This window comes from Mobula hypostoma, chromosome 5, assembly GCF_963921235.1.
Source record: "Mobula hypostoma chromosome 5, sMobHyp1.1, whole genome shotgun sequence".
NCBI lineage: Eukaryota > Metazoa > Chordata > Chondrichthyes > Myliobatiformes > Myliobatidae > Mobula > Mobula hypostoma.
The window spans coordinates 135,327,136-135,347,322 of NC_086101.1; the positions used below are offsets into that span (position 1 = coordinate 135,327,136).

At 43.3% G+C, this 20,187-nt stretch overlaps 1 protein-coding gene across 13 annotated transcripts in view; it reads left to right on the top strand.

Moving 5' to 3' along the window:
* The first annotated feature begins 9,499 nt into the window (after window positions 1-9,499).
* susd1 (sushi domain containing 1) overlaps window positions 9,500-20,187 on the top strand; it is a 185,706-nt gene continuing 175,018 nt past the window's right edge. For 11 of the 13 annotated variants that reach the window (XM_063048972.1, XM_063048962.1, XM_063048964.1 and 8 more), the window contains exon 1: window positions 9,503-9,626. In XM_063048972.1, coding sequence (XP_062905042.1) covers window positions 9,527-9,626 — 100 coding nt within the window. In that variant the 5' untranslated portion in view covers window positions 9,503-9,526. Of the gene's footprint in view, window positions 9,627-10,571; window positions 10,636-20,187 lie in introns of those variants that run through there. The other 2 variants (XM_063048967.1, XM_063048974.1) reach the window with 2 other exon arrangements.

Here is a 20,187-nt window from a genome sequence, read left to right on the forward strand (position 1 = left end):
GACCAGGAGAGGGAAACTAGAGGTCCATGAGCCTGTCCTCAGAGCTGGAGACGGTTAGCAACTTTAAATTCCTGGGTGTTACTATTTCAGAGGATCTGTCTTGGGCCCAGCACGTGAGTGCAATTGCGAAGAAAGCACATCTGTGCCTTTGCTTCCTTAGTAGTCTGTGGAGACTTGGCAAGACATCAAAAACTTTAACAAACTTCTATAGTTGTCTGGTGGAGAATGTACTGACTGGCTGCATCACGGCCTGGTATGGAAACACCAATGCCTTTGTATGAAAAATCCTACCAAAGGTAGTGGTTACAGCCCAGTACATCAACAGTAAAGCCCTCCAAACCTTTGAGAACATCTACATGAAACAAAGCAGTAGGAAAACAGCAGACATCATCAGGAATACCCACCACCCAGGCCATGGTCTTTTTTTGTTTACTGCTGCTGCAGCTGTAGAGGGACTCTTGGTACAGCACATTCTGCAGATCCAGGCCACTTCTTACAGTTTGTCTACAAAACAGCTTATTTCTCTTTCTTTTCTTTTCAAGGTGGTTGTGGTTCTGTCGAGGTCTGTGATCTATGGTTCTTCACAAGTGGTTGGTTTTTGGACTGACTGTGCGGCCTAGTACTTCACTATCTCCAGGGATGGCCTGGAAGATGTGTACCCTCAGGGCTGGGAGGTCAGAGGTCGGGGAGTGGCCCTTCAGTTCCTTACCGATTTTGCTGACTGAAGCATTGTGGGAGACAGCAGGTGGTCTGTTTGCTAATCACCGGCTACTGTTGGAGGAAGGCCCCTGTTCTTGAGCGCGCTCTCTCTCTCTCTCTCTCTCTCTCTCTCTAGAGAGAGAGAGAGAGAGAGAGAGAGAGAGAAAGGGCCTGTTTGTCCTCAAGGCGGGGGGAGAGGCTTTGGAGAAGTGACAGGGAAGTTTGTAACGTCAGAATAGCAAGTTGCTGGTCTCTGCTCCCGTTGTTGAAGGAGTAACCTCTTTCTCATTCACTGGTGAGAGAGAGAGAGAGAGACCGCCTGTTGGAGATACTGAAGTGCTGGTTTGCAAATTGTTGTTGGACGAACTCTTGATCAATGGACTCTTTGATGCTTGTGCTGCTCCTAGCATGGTGGGAGGGTCAGTGTTTCTGCTGGAGCAGGTGGGAGGGTATGTCAGTGCTTCTGCTGGAGCAGGTGGGAGGGTCAGTGTTTCTGCTGGAGCAGGTGGGAGGGGTCAGTGCTTCTTCTGGAGCAGGTGGGAGGGTCAGTGCTTCTGCTGGAGCAGGTGGGAGGGGTCAGTACTTCTGCTGGAGAAGGTGGGGGGAGAGGGAGGATTGATCCTGTTGCTGTTGCTTAGGCGAATGGGGGGCTTTGATCTTTCTATCATTCTATAGGGTTTTTTTGTTTTGTAGATGTCTGTGAAGAGGACGAATTTCAGGTTATATCTTGTGTACATACTCTGATATTAAATGTTCCTTTGAACATGTAACACGCTGTAAGTTTTCACTGCTAATGTAATGGTCTCTCTGTAATGTTTCATTGCTAATGTAATGGTTTCTCTGAAGCAACAAAGTTTGGGTTATGACTAGAGAAAACAGGGCTTTGTAATGTGGGCTATCCAATGAGAGGATGTTGTTCTTTCTTGTGGGTCTGGGAGCAGGGATTTCGCGGTCTTTTGTCAGGGAGAGTTGAGGAGAGAGGATGCAAATGGAGAGAGTTGGTAGACCACCGGATGGAGTGGACTTGGATCGAGGGCCCGAGGGTCGGCTATGCTCGGAGGAGGTTGACAGGGAACAAATGAATGGAACCATGAGCTCCAACGTTGCGCATTAGACTGTTTCATGAGAATGGGCCCTTTGTTTTGTTTCTTTACTAACCATAAGAATTATAAGGCTCAATCGTTTAGTCGCATATTGTGTACTGTTTGTTATTTTGTGGAGCTGATTTGTAACAGGGGACACATCACGCAGCATCCACACAAACGAGATTTCTTAAATTTGGCCAGGCCAGTGGCCGTCTTCCCCTAGATTAAGCTGTTAGCCAAACCGAGAGTTACGAACACTTGAACGTGCGGGTGTACCTAATAAATTGGCCCCTGAGTGTGTAAATCAACAATCCTGGGTGCAATAGAATGCTCTGCATTTACCGGTAATTTCTTACTGTCTCCTGACTCTCCACCTCACCCACTCCATTCTGCTGCTCAACAACAATAGAACTGGAAATGCATGCAAAAACTCAGCAGCAGGCTAAGCAGCCTCTGGGTCACAGTCATGGGGCAGTACAGCACGGAAACTGGCCACCAGGCCAGTCAGGTCCATGCTGAACTATTACTCTGCCTAGTCCTATCGAGTTGCACCCCTTCATACCTCTCCCATCCTTCCACTTGTCCAAACTTCTCTGAAATGTTGCTATCGAACTCGCATCCACAACTTCCACCGTCAGCTTGATCCACATTCTCACCACCCTCTGAATGAAGAGGTTCTCCCTCAGGATATTTCATCTTTCACCTTTAACCTTTGACTTCTAATTCTAGTCTCACCCAACCTTCTGGAAAACGCCTGCTTACATTTAACCTATCTATACTCCTCATAATTTTATATACTGTACATCTTTTAAATCTCCCCTCATTCTCCTATGTTCCAGTGAATAAAGTCCTAACTTGTTGCTGGTCCTCAAGTCCCAGTAACATCCTTGCAACTTTTCTCTGTTCTCTTTCAAGTTTATTGATATCTTTTCTGTAAGTAGGTGACCAGAGCTGCACACAATACTCCACATTTGGCCTCACCAACATCTTATACAACTTCAACGTAACATCCCGACTCCTGTACTCAATACTTTGATTTGTCTAGAGCCCTATCTACCTGTGACACCACTTACAAGGAATTATGGATCTGTATTCCCAGATCCCTTTTTTCTACCATACACCAAGGTGACCTACCACTCACCATGTAAGTCCAACCCTGGTTTGTCCTCCCAAAGTGTAGCATCTCACGCTAATTTGCATGAAATTCCCTCTGCCATTTTCAGCCCATTATTCCATCTGTTTCAGATCCCACTGCAAAATTTGATAGCCTTGCTCGCTGTCCATTATGCCCCCAATTTTGGTGTCATCCATAGATTTGTTGATCCAGTTTACCACATTATCATCCAAACCACTAATAGATGTGACAAACAACAATGCATCCTGCACCAGTCCCTGTGCCATACTTCTAGTCATAAGTCACCAGTCAGAGAGGCAACTACCTACTTCCTCTCTGGCTTTTCCCACCAAACCAATGTCAAAGCCAATTCAATACCTTATCCTGAATGCCAAGCGACTGAACCTTATCGACCAGCCTCTCATTTGGGATTTTGTCAAAGGCATTGCTGAAGTCCACGTAGACAATCTCCATTGCCTTTCCTTCATCAACTCTCCTGGTAACTTCCTTGAAACAAACTAAGTTTGATTAGACATGACATACCATTCACAAAGCCATGTGGACTATTTCTAATCATGCCCTGTCTATCCAAATACTTAAATATCCTGTCTCTTATGTAACACCTTGGTACAGGTTTTACTGCTAATGTTGTAGGTATTTCATGTAATGGTTTTTTGTAGAAGCAGTGTGTTCTGCTGGCAGTGATTGGGTTAATGTTAAAGATAAGGGCTGCTTAGGAATGTGTGTGTCATCTAATCAGGAGGGTGGAACTGGGAGATGGTTCTGGAGAATGCTGGGAGAGCAGCTCTTGTGACGAACACTGAGGTGGTTCGGGGTCTTTTTCAGCAGGAGATGGAGAGAGAAGGAGCCTGAGAGAACCAGCTGTAGGATTCAATCCGATGGGAATGCACAATCTGATGGAGTCCAAGAGGGGAACTTTTACTGGGGAGCAGTGAATAGGAATTGGTGCAGCGAGTACATCGGAAACAATGGCTTTTGGAAGATTTGAGCTCCACCTGAGCACGTTTGACTGTCAATTATAATTGGCCCTTGTTTTTTTTTCTTTCTTTTCTTTAATAAATCTTTGGTTAAGTTAATGTTCTTAAATATATTTTCTTTATATGCTGTGTACGATCTATTATTTCTTGTTGACAGCCAATTGCAAGGGGCAACAAATCCCCCAGCATTGACACAAAGTGGAGTATGAGTGAGCGAGATATCCCACTCTCACTGGTTTGGTGGGACCACAGTTGTATACACCCTAAGAGTACGGAGCCTGAGAAAGGTGGTTTCCTCACCACGGAGTCCAGTGGCTGTTAGCGAGGGGCTAACGAAACCGCATTTCCAGAGATACCAGTGAAAAGGCGTTTCATTTTAAATATCTTCCAATAATTTACACATTTATTTTTAGAGCCTTTGTTGCACAATTGAACATTTGTCAATCCTCCAGTCCTCTGGCACCTCACTCATGGGTAAGGCCCACTAGGACCCTTGCAATTTCTAGGACCCTTGCAATTTCTTCACTATTCTCCCACAATATCCAAAAGGACACCTTGTCAACCCCTGGGGTCTTATCCACCCTAATTTGCCATAACACAGCAAGCACCTCCTCTTCTGTAATCCAGATAAAGTCAATTATCTCACTACTGTTTTGCATTAGTTCTACAGATTCGGTGTCCATCTCCTGAGTAAACAGAGATGCAAAAAATCCATTCAAGATCTCCCCCTTCCACACCCTCCACCTTCAGCTTTATGCACAGATGACCACACTGACCAATTTTGGACCCCTCTATCCTTTTTCTCTTAATATATCTGTAAAAGCCCAGAGCTTGGGTCTGGGTCAAAATCATGTCTTCTTTTAGCCCTTCTGGTTTTTCCCTTAAGTGTTCCTTGCATTTCTTATACTCCTCAAGTACCTCACTTGTTCCTTCCTGGCTATACTTGCAATGCACCTCCTTCTTTTCTCTTAACCAGGGCCCCCTAAACCTGTTATCCTTGTGTTTTATTCTAACAGATACATGCAACTTCTGTACTCTCAATATCTCACTTTTGAAGGGCTCTGACTTACCAGGCACAACTTTGCCTGAAAACATCCCATCCCAAATATCCCAGTCCACACCTGCCACATCCTTTCTGATGCCATCAAAATTGTCCTTTCTCCAATTTAGAGTCTCCTACAATTTAAAGTCATTCATAGGGCTTATATGACCAAGGATAAATTATCTCGTTTTTATAGGGATATATCTCCCTATTGTGATAGGTGTAACAATGGAGAAGCTTCACTTATTCATATGTTTTGGACTTGCCCAAGTCTTGGAAAATATTGGAAGGAAATATTTCAAACTTTTTCTGTACTCTTTATTTTTTTTTCTTTTTAATTTTCCATGTTCAGATTGGCTCATATGTGTTTCCTGGAGGAAAGCTATTTGTGCCCTCTCTTTTTTCAATTTAGACATAATCTTATTTCTTTTAATTGGATTCAAAACCCCATTAACATTATAGGAAATTATTTTTACCAATTCAGTTTGCAATTTTCTCTAGTAGAAAAAAAGCACTCTCCTTTTCTAACCAAACAGTAAGCAATCCCTTCTCAACAGTAAACCAAGACATATAACCACACCCTAGACATTTCTGAACGAATAACATTTGAAAATTTTTCCCGACTTCCCACAGTGAGGCCTGAGCACCGACCCGCCTCAGTTCAGAGGGATAACCTCTATCTTCACCCTGTGTTAGAGGGCCCTCAGCAGTTTGAATAATCATAGAGAATTTTCTCCTATTTATGTCTCGACCATATTGCTATCATTCAAGTTATTCCGCCTAGTTTATTTTCAGTTACCAGTTTTCATTTTACTTTTAAGTCCGATTTACTCTTTTCAGTCATTTCTCTTAATTAATCTGTATTCTCTGTACATTCGTGTCTGAATATTTGCAGCTTTTCCTTGTAGTTTGACACTCTGGTTCGAGTGGAGCGTCCTCGCCCCACTAACTGCCACGACCTCTGTCGAATCCTCTCCAGTAGCGACTCCGGTTGGGTGATAACTTTAATAGGTAGTCCCCGGTCTGCCAGGTCCAACGTTGCCTCCTCCACCGTAGCGTAAGTTTTTGTCCCTTCGTCGTAAAAGACTCTCAGCCGAGCTGGATACAGGGTCTGGAATCTGATGTTGTTTTCCTTCAGGACTCTCCGTGTTTCCATGTATTCCTTCCGTCTGGCAAGAATCCCCGGTGTGTAGTCGTGGTCTAAACTGATTCTGCAGTTGTTCCACATGAAACCTTTCTTTTGCCATGCTCTTTTAAGCACCTCTTCCTTCGTTCTGTAACTGAGAAATCTGATCAGAATCGATCTGGGCTGGGTGCCTGCCGGGGGCTGTGGTGCCAACGCACGGTGAGCCCTTTCTATCTGTAGGTCTTTTGCGGCCGGTATATCAAGGTTCTCTCTAAGCAGCTTCTCCACGAAGGGAATCATCAATCCGGGTTTACCTTCGGTTCCTTCGGGAACTCCGTAAATCCTCACATTTTCCCTTCTCGAGCGGCCTTCTTGATCTATTAGCTTCCACTGGAGCTGGTCTTGTAGCTTCAGCATTTCTGCTATCACCTCCTCTGCATTTTGTAGCTTCTCTTCAATTCCAACAATCCTCGCTTCGGCTTCATCTATCCGCGAGTTAGTTTTTACTATTTCTCCTTTAATATCTTCCAGCTGTTTGCTGTTATCTTGTCGGAACTCGCGAATCTCTCCGAGAATCAAAGACAAAGTCACCGATTCCCCCTCATTATCTCCGTCCTGGCTTGCCGTGGGAGAGCTAGGCCCTTCGCCTTGCTGCATCTCTTTATGTTTATCAGCCTTCAGAGCGGACTTTTTATTCTTGTTCTTAGACATCATCCTTGCCCCTTTTATTAATATAGTTATGCAATATTAAGTATTTGTCTAAATTCGATTTTGGGGCAGTTTACCTTCTTTTTTGTCGAGAGACCTTTTCCTTACGCCGCCATTCCCTTGATCTTTCTGTACTCTTTAAAGTAAATTTTAAGCCTAGTCCTATTTGGTATTGTTGGAAGTAAAGATATCATTTTGAAGACATCTGATTTGCACATTCTGGCTTTTATCTCTCTTATGGCTAGGAGAGCGCTTTTGTTTAAATGGAAGGATGCAGTTCCGCCTCATCATGCTCAGCGGTTACAGGATGTTATGGCATACCTGAATTTAGAAAAGATTCTTTGTTCAATCTCTGAATCTAACCAAGATTTTCAAAATTTGTGAGGGCCGTTTTAAAATTATTTTCATAATCTTTGACTTCTTGTTATAGTACAGAAGTTGGTTAATAGTATATTTTATTATCTAATAAGTTTCTTTTTTCTTTTTTTCCCAAACAGCTTCAGCCTTGGTAGTGGGTGTAGATCTTTTTTTCTTAATAAAATTGTTTATATTCTAATATACAAACTAATCTAATCCATATGAATATAGAGTAAGGAGTTCACTAACGTGATTCAATATACTGCATTTGGTATTATTATATTTTGTCTTTTGTTTTATAATATGTATTCTCTTGAACTCTGTATTCTTCTATATATAGAAATCAAAATCAATAAAAATATTGAAAAAGAAAGAGTCTCAACCCAAGGACCAGTTCAGTTCTTCTCCATAATTATATTGGACCCAATGGAATTATTATCACTAGATCTAAAGTGGTCTAAAAACACTTCTGTAACCTACCCTATCTTGTTCCTGATTGGGAGATGCAGTACTGCGCTCTCTAGTTGGGACCTCTATAATACAAACTCTGTTCCATCCAGTCCTTATACAGTAGAGAGACCCAGTCAGAGCTAAATCACTTACTACCACTACCTTACTTTTATTGCAATTGCCCCCTACCTCTCTCCAAGTTTGCTCCACTAAATCTCAAATAGTATAATCCCGTTATAGAGGTCACTCTTTTCTTATTGCTCAGTTTCACCCATATAGCCTCGGTCTGGCGAGTTCTCCAGTCTGTCATATCTGAGCACTGCTGTGACTCGTAATACCGTCCGTCCCACTCTATCAGATCTAAAATAACAGAACCCCGGAACACTGAACTGACAGTCCTGCCCCTCCTGCAACCAAATCTCACTCATGACTACAATATCCTAATTCTACATGCTGATCCAGGTTCTAAGCTCATGTGCCTTACCTACAATACTCCTTGCATTGAAATTGACACAACTCAGAACATTAGTCCCACCCATGCTCAAATCTCTGATTCCTGTCTTTGTTTGTAGGCTTAACATCTATTTTCCCCACAACCACTCTACCACTCCACTAGTTGGCCTGACACTCTGGTTCCCATCTCCCTGCAACTGTAGTCTAACTCTCCCCCAGTAGCAAACTTTTTTGCAAGAATATTGGTCCCCTCTAGTTCAGATGAAATATGTCCCATTTGTACAGGTCCCATCTTCTCTAGAAGAGAGCCCAATAACCACAAAAATCTGAAGCCCTTCCTCCTGCAGCACCTCCTTAATCACTTATTAAACGGTACTATCTTCCTATTTCTAGCCTCACTGGGACATGGCATGGTTGGCAATACTGAGATTCTCACTCCTTAGGTCCTCTCCTTTAACTTAGCACCTAATTCACTGAATTCACTTTGCAGGAATTGGTCACCCTTCTTACCTACGTCATTGATACCGATGCAAACCACTGCCTCTGGCCCTCCCCTTCCCCCTTAAGAAAACAGTGGACTGAATCCAAAGATGTCCCTGACCTGGCATCTGAGAGGCAGCTTAACATCTGGGAATATTGTTCTTGTCCACAGAACCTCCTGTCTGTTCTCCTAACCAACGAATCCCCAATAGCTACTGCTCACCTCTTCTCCTCACTTCCCTTCTGAGTTGCAGTGTCAGACTTTCAGGTCAAAAACCCTTTATCAGAACGGATCTGATTCTGAGCAAGGGTCTTAACTGAACCATTGAGTATGTCCTACTACAGATGTTGCCTGACCTGCTGATCTTTTCCAGCATTTTCTGTTTTTTTATGTCAGATTTCTGCCATTTTCTTTTTATTCCCATTCAACAGTACAATGTTCTCTTTAATGAAGTTATAATACTGTCTAGGATTACTTGGCCAAGCAGAAAGCTCTTTACGTTTTATAACTGAAACTGCATTCCAATTGCAAATATAGTTATTTCACAAATTCACATTCCTCATCTTCCGTTGCGGGATTCGAATTTGCTTTTCTGGATCAATGGCCTGTTGTTTGGATTAATGTTCTGTAATGGAACTATTGTGCACAGTACTTTCATTCACAAAAATGTAAAGTTTATATTTCGTTGGTTCAAATGCTCATATAAATTAAGATAATGGATTTGAGTAACTGTTTAAGTAAAACTACATTCTTGTTGATATTGAGCTAAATTGCAGTTTTGAGGATCCGGAAGGAAAAATGCAGAAGCCATATCAATAAAGGGTCACCAGAGAGATCTCTGACAGAGTGTGCAGAGAGTGGGACGCTCAGCCACTTAATCTATGAAAAACACACTTATCAAAGGTAACCAGACAAGAGAGGGAGCGACCGGTATTGACAGGAAAAGACGCTGTGAGGGATAGAAAGGTCAGTTGGATTCTGTTCTCGCAGTGCAGTGTGTGTGTGTGCCGGCAATGAGAAGAGAGTGGAACAAGTGTGGGAGCAGGACCTGGAACCACGCCGTCCTGGTGTTCTACACCGTTTTCTTCTACACAGGCTTCCTGCATCTGCACGGTGAGTGCACGCACCAGTAACCCCTTCGTCTGCCCCTATAAAACATTTTAAACTTTTGAACCATTCTGTTGTTTTGTACTGGTCGTATTTGTTGTTAGTATTTATAATGATCAGGTATGCTGTTTACTCTAAGAGGTTCTATGCCAACAAGAAATTTCATTGCACCCTTGGGTATATAACAATAAACTAACCTAATCTAACTTCTCCAAATTAGTGTAAAATCTATGGGATGGCTCCAACTATGCTTTGTTCCAGCAGGTGAATGAGTGTGTTGGTTTGGCCTCTGTTCAAGGGAAGGGCCCTCAGACCCTCTGCAAGTGGGATGGAAATGCAGAGATATTGTACATCCGTGGTGAACTTTTGGCTGTGTCCAGGGAAAGGAATTTAGCTTTTTGAGCAACCGAGTAAAGTGTTTTGCACAAAAATGAATAATGGCATGTACTTTCCACCTTTCCGAAGGGGCTTGCACTTAATGTGGAATGTTGTGAACTGTAGTCACTATTGTAAAGAAAGCTGCATTCAATGTGTGCACAGAAGATTACTTACTTACTAAAGCCCATCACCCCTGCTGGGGCATACGCTGCCGACAGCAGCTCACCAGAGTCCTCTGTCCTGGGCCAGTCTTTCAAGTTGTCCCCAGCAGTAGTCCATATTCAAGGATCCTTCCTTTCCCGGGGATGGGGTCTTGGATCTTCTGCTGACATTTCTGCGGCTCTGGGTTTTTATGGATGGGGTTGCTAGTCTCTTGCCCAACCCACCTCCTTTCGCAGCCGGACTCAAGGCAGAGTTTTACCGGTGCTAAAGCGGCAGGCTGAGGGATGGTTATTGGCTGAGGCATCAGGGAGGACTTCCCAGTATATTGATGGAGAGGACAGGACCTCAATCTAAGATTTTATTGGAAAGACCATGCCTCCAGCAGTGCAACATGTAATACTGCACTGGTGTGTTAGATCCGATCGCTGTGCTCCTCTCTGGAGTGGAACTGGAAGCCATTAACTACTGACCACAGGTAAGAGAGTTACTCAGTGAAATGTAGTTGATTCATAGATTATTCTCCCATTATTATTTTGAAAGTGTAATGGTTAGATTGATGATTTTGGAGAATTAATACTCTGCACTGAATCTTCAGATCAATATTTGTGCATTGTGTGATGCAGGACGACTCAGGAATGCTCATTGTCAACAAAAAAGAAAGACAAGCATTGCCAATAAAATAACAGAGAATGGAAGAGAATGAATCCATTCGATAACGAGAAATGATGCAATATTTAAACAAAAGCTCTACATAAATTCACAAAGGTCCAAGTACACTAAGGATGACCCAGTAAAGGTTTTCAAATTTATGAAAGAGTTGGTAGGATAGAAAAAGAATAAATGGTTCCACTTGTGTGGTTAGGGTGCGGCTGTGAGTACCAGACAGTGAACTACAAACATCAGTAAGTCACTGATATTTTCAGAAAGAAATTCAGGAGAAATTTCTTTTCCTAGAAAGTGATTAGAAACTGAAGCTCACCGCCACAGGATGTGGTTGAGCTACATAGCATAAAGCACTTAAGGGATGCTTCCCACTGATATCTGGCTTTATCTCCCCATATCCAACCTCTTTATGCTGGTGTGCTTCCTTTCCACTTTTGTGGAGCTCGCCATCCACTCTTTATCTCGTCATCCCTTCGTCATACTTTCTTAACCCCTTACAACCTTTCAGACTCCTATCTAGAACCTTCCAACACTCTTTTTAACTCCTCCATCGTTTCTCTAGCTGGTAGTAATTTTCATTAATTCATCACCTCTCTCTTTAATTATTTCCATCCCCTTTTTCAGCTCCATCCCTAAGACTTTGTCTCGAGTCCTTACTTCAAACTTTCAAATGGTCACCTTTCACTCCTCCCCATTTCCTAGTCTCAGCTCAGCTGGTTCAAGATGGTTGCAATCTCTGATGTCTAATCAACCAAAACTGGATTACTTTCTCCATTACAAAGAACATTACCCACCTTCACCTCATCTCAGCCACTCGGCACTGAGCCCCTCATCCATATGTTATAAATTCTAAAGTCACTATTCTGTTGCTTCTGTGCTCAACCTCCATCCAATCCCCATAAATGTCAGGACAAATAAATTTTTATTGTTCATATCCAAACCCCTGCAGTGGTCATGGGAACTTCCTTTGATGTCTACATGTGGCTCCCTGTCCCTCAAGCTTAGTTTTAAATTCCTGTCCCTCCATCTTTCCTGTAACTTGCCCAACAATGTAGATCCCCTGTCCTCCCCCATCACCTGAAGTCTTCATTTTTGTCTCAACCCTCTTTACTTGCCACAGATGGATTTCCATTTTACTGTCTCACCTCTGGAAGTCTTGAAGTTTTTGGTTCTGTCTTTCTCTCCTTCCCCTTCAGTTGCTCCTCTTGTCTCTTTGGCTCTGAGTCTGTTTTTAGTTTCTTTCCTCTGTAGATTGCCTTGTGCCATTTTTGTATAGTAAAGTGAATACCAGCTGTGGCTCAATAAATAGCATTGCCAGAAAAATCTGGATTCAAATCCGACTTGACTGCAGACATTTAGATTGACTCTCCTGTGTACTGATAGCAAGCTTCATTGTTGGAGATGCTATAGCACTGTTGAGAGTGTTTTGACAAGCTGCATCGCAATCTGGTATGGGAGCAGCAGAGCACTGGACCAAAAGTACCTCACAAAGGACTGTGAGGACAGCTGGTAGGAGTCTCCCTACCATCCATCGGGGACATTTATCAGGAATCTGTATATGCAGGTCCCTTAGTATTATTAAGGATCCCACCCATCCATCCAGCATCCTCTTTGACTTTCCATCATCAGGCAGGAGACTCCGATACATAAAGATAATAAAGGTCAGGATGAGAAACAGCTTCTTCCCTCGGGCAGTTAGGCTTCTGAACACCCTGCCGCATCACATTTTAAGTGTCAATGGATATCTTGTCCTGTACTCTACAATATTTAATTTATGCACTTTATTTATGCGTAACTTATTTGTCGATTTAATTCTTACTTTCCTAAGTTATTGTGCGTTATATGTGTGCGATGTGTACCAATGTGCTTTACACCCTGGTCTGGAGAAATGTTGTCTCGTTTGATGGTATACTGTACACGTATATAGTTACATGACAATAAATTTGACTTGATTTCTATTTATTGTTACATTGCTATTTGTACTATGTGCACGATAAATAGTGGAAATACCCTTAAGGGTTCCTAGTGAAATTACACACAGTACCTGCATTAAAAACACAAAGTTTAAAGGATGTGTCTGATTTATTCCACTTCTCTGTTAAGTTTACTTTGAGGTACAGTACAATTAAAAGCTTGCTTGCGGTAGCATCACAGGCCCTTAGTATAGAAAACACAACAAACGTAGGGAGGGAACGTCGACTCAGACCATGAGAGGCCTGCGTCGGGCATTTTCATGGAACATAAATGACATGTAAAATTATGCCACTCAATAAAAAAAGACTGCAAAAACAAGACCTTAGTAAAAATAAAACACAAAGATGCATCTGAAGACAAATCTATGTCAATGCAAGAGCTGGCCTGTATGGTTCCATTGTTGAGGTGGGGTTGGTGATGTGCTGGTGAGTTCAATAGCTTAATAGCTGTAGGAAAATCGTTTTTTCTGAACCTGGTGGTGTGGATTTGAGGCTTGTGTATCTCCTGGTTGACGGAGAAGAGAGCATGACCCAAATGGAAAGGATTCTTGATGTTAGACTAGTCAGATCCTCCTATAGATAGATGATTTTGGTGGTGGGGATGGCTGTGGCTGTGGCTGTGATGGACTAGGCTGCATCCGCAACTCTTGCATTTGTGTACATTGGAATTGCTGTACCAGACCTTGATGCAACAAGTCAGGTCACTTTCAACAGTTAGTTGAAAGTTAGTTAAAGCACTTGGAGACATGGAAAATCTCTTCTAATTTCCAAGAAAGTAGCCTCTGGTGTGCTTTCATTCTTGCAAGTATGCACAATACAAGTGATCAAATGTGCCCTGCAGTGACATCATGTTCAGTTACTTACACTGTGAAGCCAGCTCTTACAAAAAAAAGTACTTGTTTCCATTGTTCTGCTTTGTAGTTCTTTGTGCCCGAAGTACGGATCCGTGAGGAAGAGAAGCGGATTTCAAAGGCAGTGGAACAAGGGTCCCAGGGTGCCTGGACAAAATGGGATCTGCCTAAGTGCAAGATCTCATGGGCAGAGTTATGGAGACTGGAGCCCTTCCGTATTTCCCTCCTCTTGCGATCCGTGTATGACACCCTTCCTTCACCATTACATCTGTACACATGGGGGATGAGAGAGGACCCGAACTGTAAGCTCTGTGGTCAAAAGGGGACACTGGATCATATACTGTCTGGGTGTAAAACAGCTCTAACTCAAGGATGGTATAGGTGGGGCCATGATAAGGTGCTTCTGGCTCTTGCTGACATACTAGAGTGGGAGAAATGCAAGAAGAGGACGGCTGGCACAGATTTGAGGAAGGCCATCACATTCATCAAAGAGGGAGCTAGGCCTTTCGTAACCAAACAACCAAAGCCCAATCTGCTGCTAACAGCCAGGTCCTGGGAGATGAGGGTCGATGTGGGAAGGAGGTTGCAGTTCCCGGATGTGGTGCACACAACCCTACGCCCGGACATTGTACTGTCGTCAACGGAAGACAAGAAAATAATTCTGGCCAAGTTGTCTGTGCCGTGGGAGGAGGGATGGGAAGAGGCCCACGAGAGAAAGGCCTTGAAGTACCAGCCCTTACTGCAGGAGTATAAAAACAAGGCATGGCAGGCATGGTTTTTCCCTGTGGAGATCGGCTACAGAGGTTTCCCAGCCAATTCAGCATGGTGGTTGTTGTCAGATCTGGGCCTGGATGAAAGGAGCGAAAAACAAGCTGCTCGTAGGATGGGGGAAGAGGCAGAACGAGCTTCTTGTTGGATTTGGAGTAGGCGAGAGGAGGGGAGCTGGAAGCCAGGAGCAGACGGGCAGTGATTTGGCCACCACTGCCGGCCCACGAACTGGAGAGTGTTGTGGTTAAGGGTCGAAACACTCGGTGAAGGTTAGGAATCACCTGATGACATCTGCTCCTGGCTGAAGGCTACGGTTACCTTATAAGGTAACTGGAGATTGCACCCTAACAGGTGTATGTAACAAGCCCTTGTAGTCACCTTGACTGTAGCACCATCTAATACAGCCCTAATATATAAACTATTTGTAATATTTGAGATGTGCAGGCTTTATATTCTCATCTTATTGCATCTGTCAGTCCTGTCCCTTAAAGCATACTCATACACTTCTTTTAGTCATAATCATAGTCATAGTCATAGTCATAGTCATAGTCATACTTTATTAATCCCGGGGGGAAATTGGTTTTTGTTACAGTTGCTCCATAAATAATAAATAGTAATAGAACCATAAATAGTTAAATAGTAATATCTAAATTATGCCAGTAAATTATGAAATAAGTCCAGGACCAGCCTATTGGCTCAGGATGTCTGACCCTCCAAGGGAGGAGTTGTAAAGTTTGATGGCCACAGGCAGGAATGACTTCCTATGACGCTCTGTGCTGCATCTCGGTGGAATGAGTCTCTGGCTGAATGTACTCCTGTGCCCACCCAGTACATCATGTAGTGGATGGGAGACATTGACCAAGATGGCATGCAACTTAGACAGCATCCTCTTTTCAGACACCACCGTGAGAGAGTCCATTACCATCCCCACAACATCACGGGCCTTACGAATGAGTTTGTTGATTCTGTTGGTGTCTGCTACCCTCAGCCTGCTGCCCCAGCACACAACAGCAAACATGATCGCACTGGCCACCACAGACTCGTAGAACATCCTCAGCATCATCCGGCAGTTGTTAAAGGACATCAGTCTCCTCAGGAAATAGAGATGCTCTGACCCTCCTTGTAGACAGCCTCAGTGTCCTTAGACCAGTCCAGTTTATTGTCAATTTGTATCCCCAGGTATTTGTAATCCTCCACCATGTCCACACTGACCCCCTGGATGGAAACAGGGGTCACCAGTACCTTAGCTCTCCTCCGGTCTACCACCAGCTCCTTAGAATCATACAGCACAGGAACATTCCCTTCGGCCCACAAAGTCTATGCTAGTAATCATCCTCCCATTTACACTATTCTTCCTATGTTACCATTAATTCACCCACTTTGCACTACTCACTGTAGGAATGAGAGTTGGGGGATGCAGTATCCAGTAGCCGATTAACCTATTCTGCCAGCCAGTGGTGCAGTGGCTTCCACACTGGACTTCGAGACAAGTGGTCCTGGATTCGAATTCTGCTGGCTCCTTGCACGCTTTCTATCCATACTGGCTTGAGCATTGAGCTAGCAACTTGGCCTCATAAAAAACAGACAAAAATGCTAAAGAAATGGCAAGTTTGTCACCCGATGCACCACAAGATGTGGAAAGGAACAACAGTTAGCGTATTAATGCACATGTCCTTTAGATTTGGGAGGAAACCTAAGCACCTGGGGAAACCCAAGTGACAGCACTGAAGATTAGGACTGAACCCAGGTTGCTAATGCTGTAACACCTCTACTATGTGTGCCTCTATGCCACCCTTTGTAACCTTATGTGAGTCTCATTAGCTCCCGCGATGTTACACAAAAATCATCCTCTTTTGCCAGAAAGGTATATGACCCATTTCCTTTATTTGCATTGAAGGTTTTGTAAGGCAGTCCTGATCATGCTTCAGCCAACTTCATACTCATACTGGGACAGGTGGACGGCCCAATTTGATTTCAACCTTGTGGGAATTCTGGGATCTGGGGCCAGGAATGGCCAAAAAGTTTGGTGCTTTAGCGACCGGAAGGAATGGTCTGTCTATTGGGAACTGAGGGACCCTTGTGATCCTACACTCAGTGGTCACTTTATTAGATGCCTTCTGTACAAAGTGGCCACTGAGCATATATTCGTGGTCTTCTGCTGCTGTAGCCCATCCACTTCAAGGTTCAACATGTTGTGCATTCTTCTGCACACCACTGCTTTAATATGTGGTTATTTGAGTTACTGTTGCCTTCCTGTCAGCTTGATCCAGTCTGGCCATTCTCCTCTAAACTCTCTCATTCATTTTCGGCTTCAGAATTCCTGCTCACTGGATTGTTTTTTTTGTTATTCACATCATTCTCTGCAAACTCCAGAGATAGTTCTGTGTGAAAATCCCAAGAGATCATCAGTTTCTGAAATATTCAAACCATCCTGTCTGGCACCAAGAAACATTCCACGGTCAAAGTCACTTAGATCATATTTTTTCCCAATTCTGATGTTTGGTCTGAACAACAAATGAACCTCTTTGTTGACTGATTGTCAATGGAACAAGGTTAGGAAACTTATTTCACAACTTTTAGTTAATTAAAGCTTGCACTTTAATGTCTCTGTTCATACAACAACGTAACTATGTTGACCCCAGGCTATCAATTTAGAACATGAATTCCACTGTTTCCTCTGTATCAATACTCATTCAGCCCACTTTTCCCATTTATAACACCGAAATAGGGGATCTCTATAGGCCAGATGATTGACCTTTCTTTGCTCAGCCCCTGGCATTTGGGTTTCTTCCTAGCAATGGTGGGTCTCCTAAAAGAGTTATCACTGATAGCACGCTTGAAGTGTCCACTTTTTCATTCATTTCTTTTCAATTCAAATGTAGTATTCCACTGTCATTGGATATACATCGCCTGACTGACCTTTAACAGCTTTTTATTGGCTCTAGTTCAGGGCTACAACCCACATTGTTCTATGCTTTCTGTCCCCCCAACCTCATGTCTTTGTTCCTTGCACCTCTGACTAGTTCAAACCAGACAATCGAGGCCAACCAGACACTGAGGCTACATCCACACTAGACCAGATAATTTTGAAAACGCCGGTTTCACGTAAAAATGATAGGCGTCTACAGCAGGCGTTTTTCAAAATACCTCCGTCCACATTAGAATGGATATTTGGGCGAATCTCCTCCTACTGGGTATGCGCAGGTCACACAGAAAACAAGTGAAGAGAAAACGGTATACTTGGTGCGCGTTTGTCCAGTTGCAAACTTAGAAAAACTTAAAAGGAAATTGCCAAACAAATGACTTGGTGCACATTTGTCCAGAAACGTTTCCTACAGCCATAGTCTCTTCACCGATGAAAGGGACGACAGCTACAATTAAATGCAATAAGGCTTGTTACTGGGCAAAAGTGAAATTTGCTGTTACCTCATTTGTTTACCTTTACTTTTGCTATGTCTTTGGGTATTATTTTGCTGTATTTAACATGTGCAATAAAACAAATTACTGGGAAAAAGTGACAATTGCATCTATCGAATGTTTGCACAAGCAATACATTAATAATGTTACACAAGCATGGCGGTGGACAAACTCAAGTGCAGAACACGGGCGCGAGGGCAGAGTCGGGCATGGAATCGGTTTCCAGGAGAGTCTTTACCCAAAGTCTTGGGTTTGGAGAGAATCCAGGAGCAATACTAGGCTTAGAACTAACAGTCTTAAGAACCATGAAACAAGGTTACTCACACCAGAGTCAACCAACGAACTGGCAGCTCCTTGTTGTGATCACAGGGTCTTTATCCTGCATTTTCTGATGGGAAGCAGGTGTGTGTAGTTAGTGGAACCTGGGAATGATTGGAAATTAAACGAGGGGATTGAAGCCCAATTCCTGAGGTAAATAGTAAGGTGGGGGATTGCCAGAAGGGACTATGACAAATAAAGTGCCTTATTAAATGTATAAAACATGTCTGCATCAGTGTTATCTTGTATTTCCGTACAATGTTACATTAGGCTGTTACACATCTATTGTCAGATATTGTTGTGGTGTTGGAGGTTGTGTTCAAGTAAACAATGAAATGCCGCACTGCCACCACCATTTGTTCCGGCATGTCATGACAGCGTTTTTAAAATTAGCTGGATACCCCGTACACACTACAAAGGCCAACCGGCGTTTTCAGATTTAAACACTCTGGAGAGTGTTTTAGAGAAGCCCTGTTTTTTGTGGGGGAAAATGCCGTTTCAGTGTGGACGGAGGATCAAAACGAAGAGAAAAAGCTTCGGTTACGGATTTATCCGGTCTAGCGTGGATGTAGGCGGAGTCTAACGAGATTTTAGTATGCTCCTCTGGTAGGCCTGTCACTTTACATAATAAATAGCTACTTGCATGAGAATGGTCTCAGGTTTAACAGGTCATTATCTGAAGCTCCTTGTGTTCATATTCAATTGCTCTGAGTAGGTTAACCCAGAGCAACGATCACTTCAGAGTCCACAAAATAGAGTGCAGGGGTGGGGTGGTGGGAATGACAGTTTCACAAAATGGACAACTCCATCCCTCTGTCCTTGACCCATTCGAGTTCAACGTTTTTGTCCATATTTTAAATCCACCATGGTCAACATCTTCACCATGTCTGCATTCTTGTATGCATTTAGTTGCTGCCATGTGATTGGCTGATAAGATATTTGGAATAGCGAGCTAATAAAGTGGCCACTGAGTGTATATTCAAGTATTTCCTCCATCTGAAGGCAGCTCATCTTGCAGATTGTTACAGTGCATGATGCAAGGACAATGTTCTTTTCTTGGTACCGTCTGTGATTTAGCTTATCACAACACCTAATCCATAACTAGAGGTAGCACAGAAACATAGAACTCTACAGCACATTACAGGCCCTTTGGCCCACAATGTTGTGCCGACCACGTAACCTACTGTAGAAGCTGCCTAGAATTTCCCTACTGCATAGCCCTCTATTTTTCTAAACTCCATGTACTCTTAAAAGACTCTATTGTATCTGCTTCTACCACCTTCGCTGGTAGTACATTCCATGCACAAAGCACTTCCTGTGTGAAAAACTTACCTCTGACATCCCCTTTGTACCTACTTCCAAGCACCTTAAAACTGTGCCCCCTCATGTTAGCCATTTCAGCCCTGGGAAAAAGCCTCTGACTATCCACACGATCAATGCCTCTCATCATCTTATACACCTCTATCAGGTCACCTCTCATCCTCCGTTGCTCCAAGGAGAAAAGGCCAAGTTCACTGGACCTACTCTCGTAAGGTATGCTCTTCAATCTAGGCAACATCCTTGTAAATCTCCTCTGCACTCTGTCTATAGTATCCACATCCTTCCTGTAATGAGGTGACCAGAACTGAGCACAGCACTCCAAGTGGGGTTTAACTTATATAACTGCAACATTACCTCACGGCTCTTGAACTCAGTCCCATGGTTGATGAAGGCCATCACACCATACGCTTTCTTAATAACACTGTCAACCTGCACAGCAGCTTTGAGTGTCTATGGACATGGACCCCAAGATCTCGCTGATCCTCCACCCTGTCAAGAGTCTTTCCATTGATATTATATTTTGTCTTTAAATTTGACCTACCAAACGAACCACTTCACATTTACAGTATCTGGGTTGAAATCCATCTGTCACTTCTCAGCCCAGTTCCGCATCCTATCAATGTCGCACTATAACCTCTGACAACCCTCTAGACTATCCACAACACCCCCAATTTTTGTATCATATCAGAGTCTCAATGCATGAGTGGTGTTATATAG